Source organism: Acipenser ruthenus, chromosome 14, assembly GCF_902713425.1.
Source record: "Acipenser ruthenus chromosome 14, fAciRut3.2 maternal haplotype, whole genome shotgun sequence".
In the NCBI taxonomy this organism is placed as follows: domain Eukaryota; kingdom Metazoa; phylum Chordata; class Actinopteri; order Acipenseriformes; family Acipenseridae; genus Acipenser; species Acipenser ruthenus.
This window is the reverse complement of record NC_081202.1, coordinates 23,148,671-23,172,237: the sequence shown is the minus strand read 5'-3', so window position 1 is coordinate 23,172,237 and position 23,567 is coordinate 23,148,671. Positions and strand designations below refer to the sequence as shown.

Genomic DNA, 23,567 nt, shown 5'->3' with positions numbered 1-23,567 from the left:
TATGGTTAATAATGTACTGCTATTTTACAAGCACCTAAAAACAAGAGTGACGAGGATCATAAAACAGGTTTAGTTTTTTTTTTTTTATAACTGCCATGTTAGGCATCATGCTCAGAATAGCAATATTACTTTCAGTATATTAATAGGAATCAATGTTGCTTTAATATCAGTGATGCCTTTAAGCAACCTCCATCGCTTGACACCTAAATATTTAAACACGAACTGTGGAAAATAAATCACATTACCTCACGTTTACCTTCCTTGTGTCTACCTGTGCATAAGAAAAATAGGAATGTGTCTTATTTAATCTGAAAATCTAGACATGTTGTACATTAAGGCATTAAGGCTATATTTCTCCATTCAGTTTCATTTGTAAACAATGATAAACAAGTTTATTAATAAACTTAGTGCCTGAAGCACCCAGAAGTTATAGCTCTAATACAAACTTTCATTTTAATTTGGTATTTTAAAAAACGCCACTTTGAATAAAATAAAGGTTACAAACTAAAGTGTCCTGAAAGTAGAAAGTATACAAGCAGGTGTGAGCACTTAAGTCAGTGTGAAATTGTTCCCAACTAAGAATTTAATAGTGTGACAATGTTTAAGCCAGTTTTCTGATCACTAATTACAAAGTGAGCATTCATATTAAAATAATGTAATAAGTTCCTTTATTTTTAATCTTTCTGAAAACAAACAGGTTTTCTGTTTACAGTTAATTGCAATATTTGAACCATCACCACTTCCACACAATCAAACAATACATATACACAAAGAAAACATTTGGTCCCAAAATCTTGAACTTGGGTGGTAATCTGGGAAGACAGCAAATACCAAGTTGCTGAAACTTTGTCAGAAGTTGCTCCTAAATAACAGAATATGTAAAGAATGTATTTTTGTGCAAGCTCAATGTATTGGGTTTGAATGTGGTCTGACTATTTGGACTTCTGTTTATCTATTTTACACTGGAGATCTAAAAATAGATTTCACGGTTAAACATAATATTTATTAAAAGCAGAGAAAATAGTGTTGTTACATTGAAAATGGATCATTTTTCTCTACAGTTATTATACAACAATTTTCACAGAAATTGTGAAATCTGTGATAACCATGAAAAAAATACAGCCTTAAATTATAAATAATTCACATCTCCCTGTAGAACATATATTGACGAAGTGATCCAAAACACCCTCGTGATTTTACAGCACGTCAATCTGCCTTCCACCTTGTAGATAAAATGGTGCTAGGTCTAAGCTGATGCATTAATGTTTTCAGCAAAGATGGGTCGTGTCGAGCAACTGCTTATCTAGGGTCCACGGAGAGCCAACATGCACACCATTGTTTCTTCTGTGATGATTCACTTGATGACTTTCTGATTGAGGATGGTTTATTATGGGAAGTTTAAGGCTGTCACTTCTGGCTTCATTTTGATATACTGATTAAAGCGGACAATTGCATACCTAAAAGAATAAATAATAAGATGAAGAAGAAATACATATTATAAAAGAATCAATCTGCAATCATATCATATTTCACTAAATAAGCATGCCAATGTGTAGAAAACAATACTCTCCACTAGCAGTGAATCTTTTAAAAGTGCAAGGTAAGTCTGCCACCTACAGGCAGATGCATACAATATATAAATAAAATCAATCAATTAGTGCTCTTCACTAATTTCACTCGTACACTGAAACAGGGAGAATTAGTCAACAGAATACAGTGTAGCATTAAAGAAAGATTATTTAGCATATTCTGTAGGTTAATACATTAGCAAAGCCTTCAATGGTGCAAACACCAACATTAACAAGTCAAAAAAGGTATTACAGCAATAATATGTTGTGCATTCTATAATATGTTTTTTCACAATTGTTAACTAGTGGGACAAAAAAGGAACATACCCAAGGAAATCAAAGTCGATAGTTGAGTATTTAGCTTGGATCAAAGCCCACAGTCCCCAGAAGAAGTGAGAAGCCTAAGAAAGGAAAAAAAGGTTTAAATCAACATTATTGGTATTGTTCAAACAATACTATTCTTAGTTCTCTGTGAGATAATTTGGCATTAAGCCAACTCCCAATAAAGAGGGTATTTTGTAACCCATTTCTGGGTTTGGAAGACAGATCACAACATTAATCTTGGCCACATTTATAACACACTATTTCAGGGATGCAAGTAGCATCCTACTCCGGGACCCAGTTATTTGTATGGTAACCATGAACACAATCTATTGAGCAAAACTGCCATCATCATACAATTATACTGAACTAAATAAGGCCTAAACAATAGTTCCTTTGAGACAGGAGGTCTGTATAAATGATAGTATTAAACATATGCACAGAATCTTGGTATACTTATTTAAATTATGGTCTAGGATTGTAACTGTTTTTAATGACAATATTTAGGAGAGGATCCTGGGAAATATTCACCTGTTTCTAAGCAACAAGAGTTTTCATCCTATCACGAGATTCCAAAATTGTCAAAGTGCTGGCTATTATCCTTGAGATACTAAGTGACAACATATAAGTGGCAAGAACAGAAGGGGTTGCTCAGAGAGAGACAGTGGGACTGGAATTTCCAAATACGCTAGCATTCCCTACCCAGGGTTTGTTCAAACTGTACAAAAGGAGTCGCATTTAAGATTGACCAAATCAAGGTTTTAACTAAACAGGTCTTTTCACATATTCTAAAAAAAACAAGGTGGATGACAGATTGGCATATTATTTGCCTACACTATTGCAAATAAAACATTCAATAAACTGCATTATACATAGAAAACCTATATTGTCATACATTGTTAGTAAATTTATGACTTTTATATGACAAGAAGAAACGTGCCATTAATATATCCACATCACATTTAGGGGAAAAAAAGGAATTAGTCGGGGGCACCCGAGTGGCCTGGAGGTTGCCGGTTTGAGTCCAGGCTATTCCACTGCTGACCGTGGACGGGAGTTCCAATTGGCCGAGCGCCACCCGGGTGAGGAGGGTCTCGGTCGGCCACGGTGTCAGCGCTCACCGCGCATCAGGGACCCCTGTAGACTGGCCGATCACCTGCAGGCCTGCCTGTAAGCTGCCCGGAGCTGCGTGGTGCCCCAACGCTGTAGCTCTGAGGTGGCTGCATGGCGGGCCTGCAGAGTGAAAAGAAACGGGACAGCTGACGGCACACGTGTCGGAGGACGCATGTGTCCGTCTTCGTCTCTCCCGAGTCAGCACGGGGGTGGCAGCGGTGAGCAGAGTTGAAATAAAAAAAGAATTGGGCTTTCCAAAGAGAAAAGGAGAAAAAATAATTGCCGATTCCAAATTTTTTTTTAAAGGAATTAGTGAAAATTACTGTATAACCCCATGCTTCAATAAAAACAGGAGAAGACTGTCTACATTTGTATTCACAATTCAATTTAGCAATGCATTCAGAATAACAATAAAAAAACAGCCTTGTGGGGAGAGATAATAAGATAACTGGCATACCACTGGCCAGCATTGCATTTTGCTGATTTCTACCACCACCAACATTGCCTGTTTTATGCTGGTATGTTCCAATATATTCTTTGCTGTTTCAATTATTTTTAATTGGGAAAATGAGGAACTGAGCTTTCTACAGCCACAAAGCAATTGTCACATTCAATTAAGCGACTTGCAATTGCAATGTCATTGTATTCAGCTGCTTCTTTCAAGGTCCATTCACAACAGAACAGAGAAGATTTAAGTACTTCGATTTAAAAGTTTGTTTTGGTTGTATTTTTCTTTTTTAAAATGGTGTCTTAATTTGCAAGTAAAAAGATTCTATACAATGGATCACAATGCACTAACTGTTATAAATGGAAATTATATAGTACATTTATAATTATCTAAAAATTCTACATGCATCCATTTAATTGAATTACTATCTAGTATAAAAAATTACTGTTGCTGCTTTTAATAACCATTCTTCAAAAGAGAAAATGATTGAATATCGCAAAAAGAAAAACAGAATAATGCTACAGGTCAGTTATAAATGAAGAAACGCATCTGGCACCAAATGCCCTGGCATACAACCCATCCACAGTTTATCAACTTATATTGCCCCCAGTAACAATCCATAATGATAACTTCTGCCATTCCAGTTACACATTCTGGCATCTCTAACATACAAAGCTGACTGCAAAAGGAACATCTAATGGATCTTTGTTGTCCTCCAAATGTACAGTGTATTTCCAAAGGTGAGCTTTGTATTTACAGCAATGCAGACAAATCAGCCGTTTATTTAATTTTTTTCACCAACATTTCAATAGAAGCCTGACTCTGTACCAGATGACAAAATAAAATCGTGTAAGCAATGTGCTTCGGCATCTGAAAGTAATTGTAATTAAAAGCAGCCACTGATGCATTGAGAAACAAACACTAGTCTCCAATCTTGGGGAGAGGGGGATGCTGGCTTCCTGGCTCCTGGAAGCCTCTGGCTTTAAAGCCTTTTGCAATTATCTGTACTTGATAACTGAAGATTCTACCGCAGTATAGATACACAAAGAGGTAAGTGTACTAAGATGGACCAGTTGCAGTGCAGCAGTTTTTGTTACGACAATTCGTAAAGTGCACATTTTGTCGTATGTACTAAGAAAAATTATGTTAATGAAGAGAGCCACAATATACTAATTTAAATATTATTTGCGTCATCTTAGCAAAATCTTTTTCTTAGCAACATTTTTTCAAATAAAATAGCAGCAGTTGAGTTGTTGTTTGCTGCAGCAGAGAGTGCCTGATGGATAATGTCTAACTTGCAAGGGTGCAAGAATCAAAATAACATTGTTTTTGTTCAATGTAAACGTCATCTGTACAAAGTATTCTGTTTCGTCTTCATTTGACCTATTTTAATACTGTTATATATATATATAAAAAAAAAATGAAAGGCAGTTTAATCCCATCAGATTCTATAGTGCGGCCCCAACCTTCACCCCCAAAAAGCTTTTCATAATCATACAGTAGCTCCTCGCTAAACCAAACATGTTTGTCCGACATAAGGAAGTGTCGGGTTTAAAAACAATACAATAAAATCGCACACACATACATTTACAGTTCTCAATGTATTTTAAATATAAATCATTGCGCTGAAATAACACTTGTGTGTTTTGGGTAGGCTACACATGACATTATGTAAAAATATAAATCTATATACAGTACAGTAGTAAAATGAAATGAATACCTAGTACACTTTTTTTGTACTTTAGCCTACTGGTAACACAAAATATATCATGCTGCTGCACTGTACACACTGGTGTACAATGCGAATTAAAGATTATTTGAAATTGAAACTAAACGATCTTAGGTTTTTTTTATTTTTTATTTTAATTATTATTATTTTTAACTTGGTCTACTTAGTAGCCTAGATAATTAACACACAATCATCATGGTCCTATACAGATGCTCAGAATGAGCTGGAGGGGTTAGTGGCACATGTGTGCAGTCTATTGCTCCCAACACGCTGGGAAAACCAGAAATGTCATAGAAATGTGTTTTCAAGTCTTGTAAGTACACCTGACTTTAGTGAAAAATGCATTGAGCACAACGGGCAACGCATGAGAAAAAGCGACTGGGAAATGCCAGCAACAATTGCGACTGTTTAAAACATGCTTTCAAAAGTTCTTAACAAATTGAAGCAATTGTAAGTGCCGCAATTTTCGGCAGCTTTAGTACATCTCATTATAAAATTTGCACTATCTCCGCCCCCTTTTTGCGAATGTATGCAAGAATGCCAATAATTACATATTCATCTAAGGAGCTCTGTTATTATTCATTATTCTTAACTTTATATTGACATTTCTAGAACAAAATGTCTTATTCAAATAGTAAATAAGTGCATCAGCAATCTCCCTCCCGATCTGTGAGGGCGCTGTTTAACAGGAACAGAGCGCCTCGTACTGGTTGGTCTGGCAGTTCATTCCAGGGTCAGTAGGAAGCCAGCCAGCCAGGAAGGGGGCGGAGTCACGAAGTAATTACCCTAAAGCGGTATGCGATGTGTCAGTCATGGATTGGAGGAGACGTGACTGGACTAGCTATCGCAGGGGGCGTGACAAAGGGTATAATTGTGGATGCGACGATGTAATCTGTTCCTTTGATGTGGTTACCACTAGGACAGAGAAAGGAAACAACCTGTTAGTACTCGTGAGTGAAGTGTTTGGTTTGTTTGTAACTGTCTGTATTTGTCTTTTGTCAGACGACTAATACGAACCCGGGAGCTGCCGCTTCAAGCCAGCGCTAAAACCCGGACTACACAGCACCTGTACTTACAGCACTTACTGTTAAAAGCACCACACCTGCACCTAGAGCACTCACTGTCTGGAGACGTGTCTGTATCTCTGTTGTTGTGTGTCTGTTTTGGATTATTATTTCGGGACTGCAACCCCTTGGTTATACGCTGGCAATACCCATAGTTGGGTAGAGCAAGCATTATTATTTGAATGGTCAAACCGATCACAAAAGAAATAAAAGAACTGTTTGAACCGTGAACTTTGTGTATGTTGTTGTCTGGAGTGCTTGCATCACCACTACACCTGCACCCTGCAAACCACTCGTTCACAGCTAAATATTCATTTAATTTTACTTCTGTACTGTAACTGTATAGGCCTACTGTACCGATTTATATTATTACATAATGTAATGTGTAGCCTACTGTAACAGGGGAGATCTGTGCTGACTCTTCTGGCGTGTTCATAGTGCTGCAGGGAGAGGGCAGCAGCTCGTCAATATCTGCCTGTCAGTCATGGCAGTGACACGGAGAGGGGAAAGAGTGGGTGTGCGGACTTTCCTTCTCTCTGAGTGGCTGGGAGGCGGGTCTTGGGGGGATTGCTGACCCTATAAGTTTCATTCTGCTGTTCCCTCAGGTCTGCCCACGGAGACGTAAGCCGGCGTGCGGAAGCGCTGGAGAAAAATCAGCCCGGACGAAAAATCCCGGCGAGACAAACAAAACCAAAAGAAAGAAAGATTTAGCAGTAGCGGGGGAAAAGAAAACTCTTGGGCAGCCCCCGACAAAGTGGATAGCAGGCTGAGGGAGCCGCTAGAGTAGGACGGAGACCCGGGCCGTACGGATAGCGACGGTTGGGGAGAAGCTGCCGAGTGCAGCACTTTTTATTTTGTAGTTTTGTTTACTGTGTTTTGTTTTCTCTGTTTCTTTTGCCTTTTGATTAGTGTTCTTTTTGTTCTCACTTCTGTACCCTGTACCGCTCCGGTATAGTGGTGGCTCTGTCGCTACCATAGTTGGTACGGCAGGCCACCGACAACAGCGCCCTCTGCGGGCTGAACCCAAAAGAAGTTTCTAATAAAACTGGGCACCTGTGCGGTGTTTTCAGCCTCATTTCTGTCTCCTGTGTCAGTGAATTACCCACCACCCTTCCACACGTGGTGTCAGAAGTGGGATTCACTGGCACTGCCCCCTTCAAGCAGTGCACACCAGCATGGATGCTTCCCAGTTTGCGGAGATGATGAATCTCCTGCGCCAGACCCTGACGGCAGCGGTGCAAGGGCCGGCTAGACCGGCGGGACCTGACCCCCGGTTGATGAGACCAACCAAGATGACGGCAGAGGATCGACCCGAAGCCTACCTGGAGGTGTTCGAGGCGCTGGCGACCTCTGCCGGGTGGGATCAGGCCCAATGGGCCAGTTACCTCTTGCCCCAGTTAACGGGGGAGGCGCAAGCGGCAGCGAGGACGCTGTCTCCCGACCGGATGATGGACTACCCCACGCTAAAAGCTACCATCCTGAATCGCGTGGGGGCCACACCGGAGGGCTATCGGAGGAGGTTTCGGGAGGAGCGCTTCCCGCCCGAGGAGCACCCTAGAACCATAGCGCATCGTTTAAATGAGTATGCCATGGGGTGGTTGCGGCCAGATGCGACCACGAAAGCGAGGCTGGTGGAGGTGATTGTGGTGGAGCGCTTTCTGGAGTGTCTAGCTCCGGAACCACGGCTGTGGGTACAGCGGCAGGCACCCGCCACCATGGATCAGGCGGTCGCCCTGGCAGAGCAGTACCGGGCAGCCGAACCAACGCCAGCCAGGCTGCCGGGGAGAAGCACTGCGGCATCATTGGCTCCACCGGCCCCGGATAGGGCGAAGGGACTGGGGGGAAGGGGTGTACAAGGTTTTGGGCGGGGGGGGGGCTGTGCGAGCTCCCGGCCCGGGGACCGGGGCAGCGTGGGGTTCCCCGCGGGCTGCTGCGGGGTCGGACCGGGGTCTCGCACGGTTTCCTTACCGTCGAGCCCCTTTGATGGCTCCGGTGTTTCCACCTCTTGCCGAGGCTCCAGGGCGAGAAACTAGCCCACTGCGGTGTTGGACGTGCCGGGAGGTGGGACACCTCGCGCGGGATTGCCCCGTGATGGAGTGTGACCTCAGCCGACCAGGTAAGCCTGTTCAATTACCTCAGTCACTTCAGCAGACGGGTTTTGTTATTCCTGTGACAGTGGATGGTACAAAAACCCAGGCGCTCCTGGATTCAGGGTGTGGTCAGTCCCTAATACAGGATAGCCTAATCTCACTGGGGCATAAACGGTTATTGGGACAGGTGCATATCAAATGTATTCATGGGGATGTACGCTCCTACCCTAAGATAAGTGTGAATATAACGATTGGCCAGCAGGGGACGCAGGTGCATGTAGGGTTATGTCCTCGATTGCCAGTACCAGTAGTTCTGGGGCGGGACTGTGGGCAGTTTAAGGATTGGTTAGCTGCTCTGACAGCCCCGCCCACCCTATTGGCCAAGAAGGAGGAAGTAATTGGAGAGATCTTCCCCTTCTGTGACCCGAATTGGTTTTGCCAGAGATTTAGACCCCGAAAAACTAAACGGGAACGTCGGGCCGCTAAGAATGAGGGCTGGCGATGGAAGGAGTCCGAGAGGTTTCAGGTGGGGGCGGTTGGTGAAGAGTCGGGGGGGGAGGCTGCAGAGCCGGCACAAGCGTCCGGCTCGGCTGCCTCCGCTCCGGACCGACCCGACCCCGAGCTGGAAGCCATGGGAGCTGATTTTTTAGCTCGTTCCCGTGACTTCCGACTCGAGCAAGGGCGTGACGACGTGCTGGGCAGGCTCTTTGACCAGGCAGCGGTGGTTAATGGTCGGGTGGTCGAGCCCAGACGCGCCGCCACGTACCCTCACTTTGAGATTAATCGAGACCTGCTGTATCGTGTTGACAAATTACCCCAGACGGGGGAGGTGCGTCATCAGTTGCTCATCCCTCAGCCCTTTAAGGAGGATTTGCTGCAGCTTGCTCACGCTATTCCCCTGTCTGGTCACTTAGGAAGGGACAAAACCAAAGCGAGGCTGGTGACACGGTTCTATTGGCTGGGGCTGGATGGTGACGTCAGACGGTTTTGTGAACGGTGTGGGGAGTGTCAGAAAGCTAGCCCTAGAGCCGTCCCGCGAGCCCCACTGGTGCCATTGCCCCTAGTGGAAGCTCCGTTTGAGCGTATTGGGATGGACATAATCGGGCCATTGGAAAGGAGTGCGGCGGGATACACACACCTATTAGTCATTTTGGATTACGCGACGCGTTATCCAGAGGCTATACCCCTCCGATCTATGTCCGCTAAGTCTGTTGCCGACGAGCTCGTGAAGGTTTTCTCCCGGGTGGGGATCCCCAAGGAGATACTGACCGACCAAGGCACTAACTTTATGTCCCGGCTAATCCGCGGGACATGTAAACTTTTGGGGATTAAGACCATTAGGACATCGGTGTTTCATCCTCAGACCGATGGGCTTGTGGAGCGCTTTAATAAGACCCTTAAGAACATGTTGCGCAGATTTATTAGTAGTGATGTGCGTTACTGGGACCAGCTGATTCCTCCCCTTCTCTTTGCGATCAGAGAGGTACCCCAGGCTTCCACGGGGTTTTCTCCATTCGAGCTGCTGTATGGGCGAAGACCCCGGGGTGTGCTCGATCTGGTCAGAGAGATGTGGGAGGAACAGCAGGATAATTCGACGAATGCCGTCCGGTATGTGTTGGACCTGCGCAAACGTCTGGAGTCTGTTGGAAAATGGGCGCAGGATAATTTGCAGCAGGCACAACACAGACAGGAGACCCAATACAATAGAGGAGCCCGGTTGCGCACATTTCAGCCGGGGGATAAAGTGCTTCTATTATTACCCAGTTCCGAGTCAAAACTCCTGGCTAAGTGGCAAGGACCCTTCGAGGTTACACGCCGGGTTGGGGCGGTGGATTATGAGATCTGCCAGCCGGAGCGGCGGAGAGAGAAACACATTTATCATGTTAACCTCCTGAAGCCCTGGCTGCAACCGGAGGCATTGATAGTGGCGCAGGCAGATGACGTCACCGACCTGGGACCTGATCTTTCTGTGTTGGCGAAAACAGGGTCGGTACAGATTGCAGAGAATCTGACACCAACACAGAAATGTCAGGCTCGGGCGCTGGTGACGAAATTTCCTGATGTGTTTTCTCCCGTCCCGGGGCGGACTCGAGTAGCCCATCATCACATTGAAGTTGAGCCGGGGACGCTAGTTCGCCAGAGGCCATACCGTGTACCTGAACGTAAAAGACAGGTAATAAAAACGGAAATTGATGAAATGCTGAGACTGGGGGTAATAGAAGAGTCCCAAAGTGACTGGAATAGTCCAATTGTTTTAGTGGATAAGCCGGACGGGTCAACTCGGTTTTGCATTGACTTCAGGCGAGTTAATGAAAAATCGAAGTTTGACGCTTATCCCATACCCCGGGTAGATGAATTGCTGGAGCGTCTTGGCACGGCTCATTTTATGACGACACTGGATTTAACGAAGGGGTACTGGCAGATACCCCTGACCCCGAAATCCAAAGAGAGGACGGCGTTTTCGACTCCCTTCGGATTATACCAATTTAGGACCATGCCCTTTGGGTTGCACGGAGCACCAGCCACTTTCCAGCGGATGATGGATCGCATTTTGCGGCCCCATCAGCAGTACGCCGCTGCTTACATAGATGACGTGGTTATCCACAGTGAGGATTGGCCGAGTCATCTGTGTAAGGTAGCGGCGGTATTGCAATCCTTGCGGGAGGCTGGGCTCACTGCTAACCCAAAGAAATGTGCCATTGGGAAGAGTGAGTCGGAGTATTTGGGGTATCGAGTAGGGGGTGGCCAGATCAGACCGCTGATTGCTAAGGTGAAAGCCTTGGCTGACTGGCCGGTCCCTACGACCAAAACCCAGGTGCGCTCTTTCTTGGGACTAGCGGGCTATTACAGGAAGTTCATTCCGGACTTCGCTACGCTCGCTGCTCCCTTGACAGACCTCACCCGGAAGGCTGCCCCAAATACGGTTCAGTGGACGGAGCCGTGCCAGAGGGCCTTTCTCGCCTTGAAGCGGAGATTGTGTAGTAAGCCAGTGCTATGCAGTCCGGATTTCGGTAAGAGGTTCACCCTGCAGACGGATGCGTCAGAGACAGGTCTCGGGGCAGTGTTGTCTCAGGAGGTGCGGGGAAGCGAGCACCCGGTCCTGTACATCAGCAGGAAGCTCCTTCCCCGCGAGAAGAACTATAGTACCATCGAGAAGGAGTGTCTCGCAGTAAAATGGGCAGTCGAGTCACTCCGGTACTACCTCCTGGGGCGACACTTCACCCTGGTTACAGATCATGCCCCCTTGGCATGGCTTCACCGGATGAAGGATAACAACGCCAGAATCACGCGATGGTACTTGGCCCTGCAGCCCTATGCCTTCAGGGTTGTCCACCGAGCAGGGAAACTGCATCAAAACGCAGATTTTTTCTCTCGGGAAGGCATGGGGTTGTAGGATTTTCGAATGGACCGGTGGTGCCATTCTAAGGGGGAGGATATGTAACAGGGGAGATCTGTGCTGACTCTTCTGGCGTGTTCATAGTGCTGCAGGGAGAGGGCAGCAGCTCGTCAATATCTGCCTGTCAGTCATGGCAGTGACACGGAGAGGGGAAAGAGTGGGTGTGCGGACTTTCCTTCTCTCTGAGTGGCTGGGAGGCGGGTCTTGGGGGGATTGCTGACCCTATAAGTTTCATTCTGCTGTTCCCTCAGGTCTGCCCACGGAGACGTAAGCCGGCGTGCGGAAGCGCTGGAGAAAAATCAGCCCGGACGAAAAATCCCGGCGAGAGAAACAAAACCAAAAGAAAGAAAGATTTAGCAGTAGCGGGGGAAAAGAAAACTCTTGGGCAGCCCCCGACAAAGTGGATAGCAGGCTGAGGGAGCCGCTAGAGTAGGACGGAGACCCGGGCCGTACGGATAGCGACGGTTGGGGAGAAGCTGCCGAGTGCAGCACTTTTTATTTTGTAGTTTTGTTTACTGTGTTTTGTTTTCTCTGTTTCTTTTGCCTTTTGATTAGTGTTCTTTTTGTTCTCACTTCTGTACCCTGTACCGCTCCGGTATAGTGGTGGCTCTGTCGCTACCATAGTTGGTACGGCAGGCCACCGACAACAGCGCCCTCTGCGGGCTGAACCCAAAAGAAGTTTCTAATAAAACTGGGCACCTGTGCGGTGTTTTCAGCCTCATTTCTGTCTCCTGTGTCAGTGAATTACCCACCACCCTTCCACACCTACCCAAAACACATTAGTGTTATTTCAGTGCAATAATTTATACATTGAGCACTATAAATGTATGTGTGTGTGATTGTATTGTATGTTGTTTAACCCGACACCTCCTTATATCGGACAAACATGCCCAGTTTAGCGAGGGGCTATTGATTGATTATGAAAAGCTTTTTGATAGAAACACATTTTTTATTTAGGGGTGAAGGTGGCGGCCCCACTATAAAATCTAATGGGATTACTGCCTTTCATTATTTATTCGAAAAAATGTTGCACGACTCTCGCAATGCTTGAGATCTTGCTAAGATGACGCACCTATTTAAATTAGCTCTCTTCAATAACATATTTTCTCTTAGTATATACGACAAAATGCATACTTGCATAATGCGAATTGTCGCAACGAAAATGCAAATCGTGGTATGTTTGCTCTCTGACTGGCCTATCTTAGTACATCTACCAGTGTTTAAAAAGTGTTGTCCCTGTTTAACCACCACGCTGTGTTCTTCAACACACCGTAAACTCAAAACAAAGTAATTTAATAGAATTGAGAAATAAATACATGTATTCATTCAGTCTTTTCAGTTTAGAGCAAATTTAAATTGTAATGCACTCTTTTTTCATACTTTATAACAGCGGGAAGTTTTTGTTTGTTGTTTGGGGTTTGAGGTAGCTAACAACAGTCATAGTATGACGAGAAGAAAGAAAGATAGATAAAGATACACAGTTGTATTGCAGTTTCTTTAGTCAACTTACAAGAGCAAACTGATTGACTTGAACATAAAGAACCTCCACTTCTTCCTCCGAGACCTGAGAACCCTGGCCTTTGTATTCTTTGTAACTTTCAAGGTAGGCTTTCAGCCATTGCATTTGCAGCTCCTTGCTGGGGTAGCGGCTGTAGTCCACCTCATTTATACCTGAAAAAAGAAGGCACTGTTAAAAGCATGTTAGTGATAACTTAAGGTAGCTAAAGAATGGGTCTAAAGTTTTAAATCACTGACAAATACAGACAGAAATAATAATAATGGAAAAAATATATATTAGATTGTGAAAAAATATATAATAGATTGTGAAAATTTCAATCTTTGTGTGTGTATATATATATATATATATATATATATATATATATATATATATATATATATATATATATATATATATATACACAAAGATTGAAATTGTGTACATTTCACACAGGTGGTTAAAGCAGGTATGACTGATAGAAAAAATAAGTACAACCGTCAGCCATTTACAAAAATCTAAGTACTATGACAAAGGAAATATGTGTCTATTAATGGAACTGGTTCAATCTAGTCTGGTTTACTTTGGAACATGTTTATGAGGTGCCATAAATGTTAAGTAGTGGTAACTAAAGGACTAAGGCCTTAGGGTGCTTCTGAGGGTGACTTTTATTCAAGTCCAAACCGCTGTTGTATCCATAGAAAACAGTTGTGGACTTAAACGTTTAAAGAAATTGATCCACAATCTCAAAGATGACATATTATATCTGCATGGTAAATGCCTTGTGTTGTTTTTCGGTTTAAAAATATGTTAGATAGGAGTGCATGCATACACTACAAACACACATTTATAAATTACATTTCAAATAATAATAATAATAATAATAATAATAATAATAATAATAATAATAATAAATCAGGCCAATGGCACTTTACCATGTAATTAAATACAAAGTTTAATGGGTAAGTAATGAGTGCATTACAAACAGTTTCCACACACTGAACAGATCAAATGTTTAATGTGTGTTGTCAGATTTTGCTTTGTGAAACATTTCACAGTGCATGTAAATCTTTAAAACAATCTTAATCAAACATGTATGATGACCTCTCAAGTAATTAGCAAGGAATGTCTATATTTCAGAACACAATTTATAGACAAGATGAAACAACCTGATAATGCAAACAGTGTCAATTCTAAAAAGCTCATAATAAGGGTATTATTGTACATTTGCATAATATATTCAGTATCAGCCGACTAGAATCTTCAAAGTTAAGAAAGTGAAATATCTTTACAATGGCTCAAAGGAATATTTACACATTGTGAAAATAGATGACTGTACTGTAGATGAACCCTTTACTTCAAAAACAACTACATTTCAGCCCTGACAAGAGAACAAATCTTTGCTAATCCTGGTAGGTATGTGTACACACTAGACCATATTAATGTACTATTACAGGAGTCTGACTCAGAAATTTAAATTCACCTTTGTGCTATTTTTTGATTTTAACATCAAATCATTGTCAGTATCAGCATAGTTGAAACCCAGGACAATGGGAATTGATTGGTTTAATTCAATGTTACCATGGTATCGGAAGTCCTTTAAACTTGTTATGCCACAGGTCTTTCTTTAGGGAGGTTTGTCTTACCTGCAAACTCATTAAAATGGTTCCCAATATCAAAGCCCTGGTAGTTGTAGCCAGCATATTCATAGTCAATGAACTTTACATTACCTGTGTAGGACATGAAAAAGGATCATTTAATAACAGGATTTTGGCAAATCAATGATCCAACCCTAGACTTGTATATGTTTCAATGTATGTAACCTGTATTATATCCCCCACATAAAAGCTTTTGTGTAGTGTGCATGCACTTTAGTGTTCCAGGGTAAGGCTGTGCATTTTGAAAAAAATGGCACTGCAAATTACTATAAATGTGGCTCAAGTTTACACGCTATGAACAAAAAAATAAAAAGCTCATAAAATACGTTAAATGTATACAGGGTTATGAAAAACATGGTGCACTCTATATGAATCAGAAAATATTGTGTTGATGCAGTGTACTTATAAGAAATCATGAAAATACCAGTTATTTACCATTATATAAAATGGATGTACATTTAAAAAGGCAAAAAAAAGTGTCACATATGGGCATAAATGCATAGTACATAATTAATTTTGCGATTTTAGGTGGTGAAGACACAAACACTTTTCTATTCTTTACCACAGGAAGGTTTCATACATTAAAGTCACCATTACGAGAGCTTTGAATGCCCTCTTGTGGTTCAATGTGAGCAATTGTATGAGCAGTGTCCTAATAGCTTAAAGATTATCAAGGCAAGTATTAAAGGAAAAAAATAAAAGATCCTGTTGACTCTGCATACTGTTTAACCAGCTGCATGAACACAAGCCCCAAAATACAAAGCCTTACCCCAATCAGCATTGTGCCGAAAATATGACATTCATTTTCTTATGTATAACTGTATTGTGTGAGCTAAAGCAGGTGCTAAACAAAATTTGAGAAAAGCTATCACAATTAACATCTTTAAAACAATGAACTTTCTTCCAGTGGCATTACTGTAAGTTAGTAGTACTGTACACAGTATGTGCTTTCAGGCAGAATCCCATTACAGTTAACATTATTTATAAAAATAAAAAAAACTAAACAAAATGAAGCTAACAAGATACTGATTAGGGTTACCAGGCTGCGTGCTGTCCTAGGGGGGAGGTACATGTGAACAAGTGGTGCCAAAGACCTCCAGTCAGTGTGCTAAAGCAGCACGGCAGCAGCCACCGTGGGGCAGCAATGTCAAACCTAATGTGCAGCAGACGAAGAGAATTCGGCAAACTCACATCTCAAAAAACAAAAAACTTCACTTTAACATTCTGTACATTACTTTATGGTTACCACCAGTCTTCTCTGATCCCAACCTTCTACTAAATTATTTCCAGCAGTACAGGATGGGCCCTGGTTTACGACTGGGTTTACCTTGAGCACAATGTAGTTTACTATTCTGCCATGACCGTCTGTCATGACCGTCTGGTAGTAGTATTCAAATATTGTATGCAAAACTCAACCATGTTTGGGGTTTTTTTTGTATCATTTTAAAGCAAGAATAATTGGGCTCCCATTTTTGGTTATCATATTGTACTGCATAATTAAAATATAATTTTAACATTGGTACAGAAGCCTAAAACTGCTGTTCATAACTAATTAAATATATAAAGTAGTCTTTAGCGGATTCAACTGCACGACTTCATCTTCATACATATGATAAACTATCATTATTTAAATCTCAACCTTAAATTTAAAATCTCCCTGCTCTTTCAGTACTGGGTAATGTAAAATGCATAAATTAAATAGTTTCAGTGTCTTCTATGGAAATTAATCTTACAAAAAATTGTATTGGGGCATAGCCAATACTGTGACTGGTTAACTGGTAGGCTGTGTCGAGTACTGTAGATGCCAAAATATGGCCACCTATATCTGGGACATAGCTATACGTGTTCCTCTGAACAAAGGCTTGTTCCTTGTTTTACACAATGTAATGATGTATAAAAAAAATAAAAAATACTGCCTAGAGCTTTCCAATTATTTTATCTATTACTGTAGGATAAAACAAGTCACTATCTAAATCCTAACATTACCATCAAAAACTGTTTTCATTGCAGAAATTTACATTTAAGGTTGAGACTCTGTATTAAAACTAAACATCCAGCAACTTTCATAAATAACAATAGAAAGTTTGCTACAGTAGCTACCACAAATCAGTCCAACATTTTTTATTTTGCATATCTGAGTGTTGAGGTTTGGTAACTGAATTGCAGTAAATATTGGAGAACACAGTGATACTGTAGCACTTCTGTGGTCTAAACTTTTGTAGGTAAATAAATGTATATGCCAAAAAACTTCTCATTTTACTATATTCCAAAGCAGATCTGTGTGCTCCTATTTCTTGCCAACTATATTTCCTTGAAGCCTGCATCACAAGGATAGTCTAGTGTATGGGCTTAGAAGGCCTGCATTATTTCACTACTGATAGTCATTATTAGGGATTTTAATGTTGACATTTTCTATTGATCAATTAATCATGTGATCTATGAATCGATTACTCACACTATGAAATTGTATAGATCACTTGCTGCGCTACGTTATACAACATGTGATTAAACCAGCGTGTGGCTACCTACTGTCAAAAAAAGTTGTATTTACATTTAGGCATACGAGGAGAACGACAACTGTAAATGGCTAATTCTAGCAGCAAAGTGAATAAAATGTTCAAGTTAACGAAATACGCTGATACACGGACGACGGAGAGGTTCTACCCGATCCAAATGATGAAAGTGATGGGAAGACAATTCCAAGTAATAGAAATTATTAACATAATGCTATTTACTGCAAATATTTCATAATGCCAGCTAATATTTCATATGCGTGTATCTACTTGTATGTAATTGGAAGTTAGCCAAAGTGAGTCGTTTAAAATATTAACTTTGTTTTTAATTGCTGTTTTTGGTATACCATAAGCTTTCAAGTTTCAGACTAACAAAAGCTAACTTACTGAGTGCTATTTTATTTAGGTTAGCTGAAGAGAGATTTAATTTATTGAATACTATTTTAGCTGAAAAAAAAGTATGATATAGCTATTCATTTTTTGATACCATTTGAAAGAAATATGTTGAATACAAAAAAATAATAAACTTACTTGCGACTAAGATGATACGATAAACTTGTAATACTGCCGTGAAAGAAAAGCATCAATTCTGAAATATGGTAGACCTTCCAGCTGCTTTTTTGCCAAGGTCTTTTGATACAGGTAGACAAGATGAATCGACCAATTATTTTATAAAATCGATCAAAGCCCAGAGGTGTGATTAATCGATTAAAACCCCTAGTAACTATGGTGATAAAAACAGTAATGCATAACTGTGCTGATTAAAATTCATGTCATTAAGTGCTGATGTATTCCTTCCACCCCAGCATACAACTTAAATAAAATCTACAAAACAGGGATAGATTTTATTTTATTTTTATTTTTTTATTGAGTTTGCTATTTGGGTCTGTTATGTAGAAATTCATTTTGAGCTCTATTATGAAGCAGATTTAAACGACAAATAAATAAATAAATAAACTTAGAACTATGAAAAACTACTCAGGATAATAAACCAACTGTTCATCCCTGCAACCACATTGTTTATTCCTTATTGTATTTTACTGTAAAACATTGAAAATGCATATGCTAGTAAAATGCAGAGATGCAGTTTTTTTGTATTATTCTAAGAACTGCAAATATTGCATAGTTTCACATGGCACACAGAGAGTGGCAGCTCTTTGTGTGTTCAATTAATTCAGAAACAACATTATAAAAGGTTTGACTACAAAATCCAGTAACCAAACCTCAGAAACATATACGTGTGTAAAAAGGATACCATTCAACAACACACCATGAAACAACCTTCTGTACCTTTTTGGGTATACTTTACATACCACCACTCTGTTACTATGTCTCTGTGAAATGTGTTCTGTATTAAAAATCAGATAAAACCAGTTAGAGTACTGGACCTGTTCCTGTACCACCTTAAAAAGCTCCTGGATCCCAGGTTTTCAACTCCCGTTGTGCAGTTTCAAAATGCCAGTGAAAGAATCATTTCAATCACTCAGTAATGACTTTAGGAGAACAAGTCAGTTCTACTTAGTCTCCAGTAAAAGCAGGGAGACTCCAGCACCTGGATTTTACAGCTGTCTCACTGGACTCCTGTTTTCTCCTGTCGATCCTAGGAGAGAAAATCTAGACAGAAGGAGCCGTGAAAATGCTCCCGATGGGAGCTACTACTAGGTGTGGATTTTCCATCTCGGGAACAATCAAATGTCGCAACTTAATTCTGCACAGGACAAGGACTTTTTGGTGTTAAATACATTGTTAACCACATGGGTCTAATTATAACGTATATGTAATGCATATTTCAAAATATATACATCCACACAATTTGCAATAAAACTACTGTATTTTATTTATTTAATTGTAAAATAAAATAAAAAGGAAAAAGTGACAACTTTAAATGTGGTACTCCATGTTTTTGTTGAATTCTTTATGTAATTAAAAATCAACATTTTATTTCATCTGTGATTTAACATACCAAGGGACTACATTTACTGCAGTATAATGCAGTTTGTTTGTTTTTTGAACAATTAGCAGAATGAACTAAGTCGTGGTCTTTTGGCATTTGGCCATTCTTTTGGTCCTTTCTAACTTTTGGCCCAACCATGCTACAATCTCTTAGATTAAACAAAGTTTACAGGTTGCAATAGAATGTCTACCTTCTTCCTATTAAAACGTTTCTATTATGTTGGAGGGCAACAACATGTCCATACAAGGAGTGGAATACCATAACAGCGTTCCAATTAATTAATAAGCATAGGCTTCTAAACAACATATGTTGTAGTTTTTAAAAGTATAATTTAAATCGATAACCATAGTACAGGTTTACCATGAAAATTACAAAAAACTAATCCCAAATCTGAATAGCAAATCAAGTTAATTTATGTTAATCATGTTAATTTAGTTATTGCTCACCTGTGATCAAATTACTTAAGACCTGCACTCAAACAGCATGCAATACAACAGCAGTTGTGCAGTTCTATGTAAGATACTCACCTTTCTCATTGAAGATAATGTTTTTGCACAAGAGGTCATTGTGACAGAAAACCACAGGGGAACCCAGACCTGAGAGACATTCCTTCATCCAGGCCATCTCATGCCGCAAGTCTTGAGAACTAGGGACTTCTTTTAGGAATCTGTTAGGAAATCAAACACAAAGGTGAGAACAGAATGTTTCTCTTTAGCCTGCAGGGTACATTGGTCCCCAAAAATCATGATTTGGCCTGCACCTCAAAAAAAGTAACTAGGCTTCAAATATGTTGCCAATGTTGCTGTAAATCACACATGGTTTGTAAACCGATCTAAATGTAAGGTCCTAGGACAAATTTCACTGTTCCACTTGTCTTTATTGTTCAATAAAAAAAAAAGTTACAGGTTTACATATGATGATTTACACAGTCACTGCAACAGTTAATATTCATGATACTGAACTTTATAGTTGAAAAGAATGTTCAAAAGGTTTCTTGCAAGCCATTGCTTGTCAAAACATGGTCCCTTATTTTAGACACAGCGGCTTTAGTTTAACACCACCCCTTAAAATAACCAATCAGCAAGAAGTAATCTGTCCTTGGAGCTTACATTTAGATTTGTTACATGGCAACACTTTACAGTAAACACCCAATTACCTTGGTGCTTGAGCTCCAACCTCCCAGCATAATTTACTGCTGAATTATTTTAGGCATAGCCACTTTTATTAATTTTTCCATATTAGATACTAAAACTACAAATCAGTAACTTCTGCTAATACTGCTGAAAGAGTTAACATTTTTAAATTGTCATTGAAAGAGGGTAAATTAGTGGGATTTAATTAATTAATTTTTTTAATTTGTGCTGTCCGATTTTTACCCACACGCCAGATAATCGTAAATCAGCATTTTATATGTGATGTGTTCTAAATAAATGTACATTCTAAATAAATGCATGACAAAATGCACAATTTTAAATGAAGTTCACAAATTACACACAACATAGATAGTCCCATTATTTTAAATTTCCATTTGGCTGCTGCTTGCTGGTGGGAAAGCCGTCCCCTGTACACTAGTAGTTTCCATAACAGCGAATTATGCTAACATTCATTTTTCTTGATCTCGTTAACATGCATTTTGATTAATGAGTTACCCTTATCTAGTCATTGAGACAGGAAGTGATGTAGGTGACCTGCGACAATTAAGCTTTTTAACAAGAAATGCGTTCATTAACGACCACATCAACTCAATTTCAAAGCATTAACGGATTGATTTAATTAACACATTTCATTTAAAAATCACTTGCTACTAAATCTTTCGTTACAATACCTCAAGTTTGATACAATAACGCTGTTGAAATTCCGGCTCACATATTATAAATGATATCTATAAAATGTAGAAGAGCAATAAATTGGATTATAATAGTCATTATTATTACTAAATCCTAATAAAATACATTCGAGATCTGTATTTCTATAAAATGGAATTTACAAACAGAAAGTAGTAGATGATAGATAAGGAGATGATTAATTTAATTAGTCATACATGTGTAAATCTGCACAACAAACAATATCAAATAATAACCGGTTACATAACTGACTTGCTACTAAACTGATCAGTGGAAAAGCTTAAAACATTCCTTTATCGGGCCAGATTAAGGGTTGTCTTCATTCAAAACAAGACTTTACTCTACAATCATAGTATGCTTACTTTGATGGACCAACGCCCTTTTTTTGTTTGCTGTATTAGACTGTACCATACAGCCAACACTCCCATATTTGTTAGCAACCACTTTTAAAAGCAATGAAAAAGGTGCAAAATATTTGACTGTTACCAGTCAATACAGGAGTGGTGAACAAATTAGCCCGTGGGCAGATAGGATGATAGCGCAAGATTAAAATTCTCTGTGAAACAGGCTGGAAACCTAACTGGAAATTAGGTAAATATTTACTTGATTAGTAAACTACCAGGGTTAACCAGTATGCAGCTCAATGTCATAGACACTGCTGGCAAGGAGAACAATTCTAGTTGTGCTGGTGGTTTTTATAAAAACAGGTAAATGGGGCAGATTCCAACCAGGTCCCAGGCTTGGGCAGCAGTGTGGAGTAGTGGTTAGGGCTCTGGACTCTTGACCGGAGGGTTGTGGGTTCAATCCCCAGTGGGGGACACTGCTGTTGTACCCTTGAGCAAGGTACTTTACCTAGATTGCTCCAGTAAAAACCCAACTGTATAAATGGGTAATTGTATGTAAGAATAATGTGATATCTGTATAATGTGAAATAATGTATAATGTGATATCTTGTAACAATTGTAAGTCGCCCTGGATAAGGGCGTCTGCTAAGAAATAAATAATAATAATAATAATAATTAATGACAGTGCCCTGGGCAGGAATATTTCGACTACACCTTTCAGGCTTCAAACATTTGCAATCTATTTCAATCAAATTGAAACCACAGCCACTCCAATTGTGACATACTTGTGGTGACTGACCAGTACAACCAAGGTGCTAGTATTGAATCCATTTCAAATCCCAGCTGCTGATTGGACACTATTTTCAAGTTGGCAAAAAATGTATTACAGAAAGATAAATTCCAGCATAGGTGCAGAAAGACAGGCCATGCTCTTTACCTGGTGTATAAAGACGGGTCAGTGTAAAACTGTACTAAATTATTTTGGATTAGGGTTATGGTTAGGGTTTGGCTGATTTAAATCTTAACACTAGAAGCCCCACGGCAGTCATTTTGGCGGTTTTTGGTTTTAAAATTTAATTTTCTCCAGTCGTGTAACACATATTGGGCTAAGCGTTCATGTACCTTTCTGTCCGTATGTATTAAATATTCTCACAAAGCATGAAATGCGGGAGTGCAGAATAAAGGAGATATATTACATTATACCTAAAAGCCCCAGGAGCAGTCACATTGACGGCCACACAGAAAACAATTGTATTGTGATTATATAGAACAGTATTCTACTTTATTATTTTTATTTACTAGTCCACAATGTGCTTAGCTGTAATTAGATTAGTCTCTACTCTCTGCTTGAGTGAATGACTGACAGTCTATTGTTTTTCAATCAGACTTTTCAAAGACTGGCGTCTGCTTGTCAGCTGTGATGTTTTGGTCAATTAGCATCGGGACTAGTGAAAATAAATACCAGAGATCGTGGGGCTTTTACAATGCAAGAAAATATGGAGTTGATGTTCTGGATCAGATGGCACGGAAGTATTCTGTGAAAGCTGGCTCCCGACGGTGGCCTTTTCAGGTGTTTTACAATGTATTGGACCTAGCAGTCATCAACTTTACAAAGAATGCACAAAGAATTTACCAAGGAGATAATATATTTTAGTTTTTAATTAATTAATTAATTAATTAATTAATTAATTAATTAATTAATTGTTTATTTAGCAGACGCCTTTATCCATGGCGACTTAGAGACTAGGGTGTGTGAACTATGCATCAGCTGCAGAGTCACTTACAACTACGTCTCACGCGAAAGACGGATCACAAGGAGGTTAAGTGACTTGCTCAGGGTCAATGAGTCAGTGGCTGAGGTGGGATTTGAACCGGGGACCTCCTGTTTACAAGCCCTTTTCTTTAACCACTGGACCACACAGCCTCCTGGGAACTTCGCAAGAAGCATTTGGAACAGAGGGAGACTGCCAAGCGTGTACCCACAGCTGAAGCTGGCAACCTCACTGAGAGCTGCAAGAGACGCCAATGC

At 40.4% G+C, this 23,567-nt stretch overlaps 1 protein-coding gene across 1 annotated transcript in view; it reads right to left on the bottom strand.

Annotated features, from left to right (window-relative positions):
• Positions 1-651: 651 nt before the first annotated feature.
• The window catches only part of LOC117419397 (ethanolamine kinase 1), a 43,065-nt gene continuing 20,149 nt past the window's right edge, over positions 652-23,567 (bottom strand). Inside the window, exons 4-8 of the mRNA XM_034032113.3 lie at positions 19,878-20,017; positions 14,872-14,955; positions 13,241-13,401; positions 1,896-1,969; positions 652-1,457 (exon numbers count right to left, since the gene is read on the bottom strand). Coding sequence (XP_033888004.1) covers positions 1,388-1,457; positions 1,896-1,969; positions 13,241-13,401; positions 14,872-14,955; positions 19,878-20,017 — 529 coding nt within the window. The 3' untranslated portion in view covers positions 652-1,387. The remainder of the gene's footprint in view (positions 1,458-1,895; positions 1,970-13,240; positions 13,402-14,871; positions 14,956-19,877; positions 20,018-23,567) is intronic.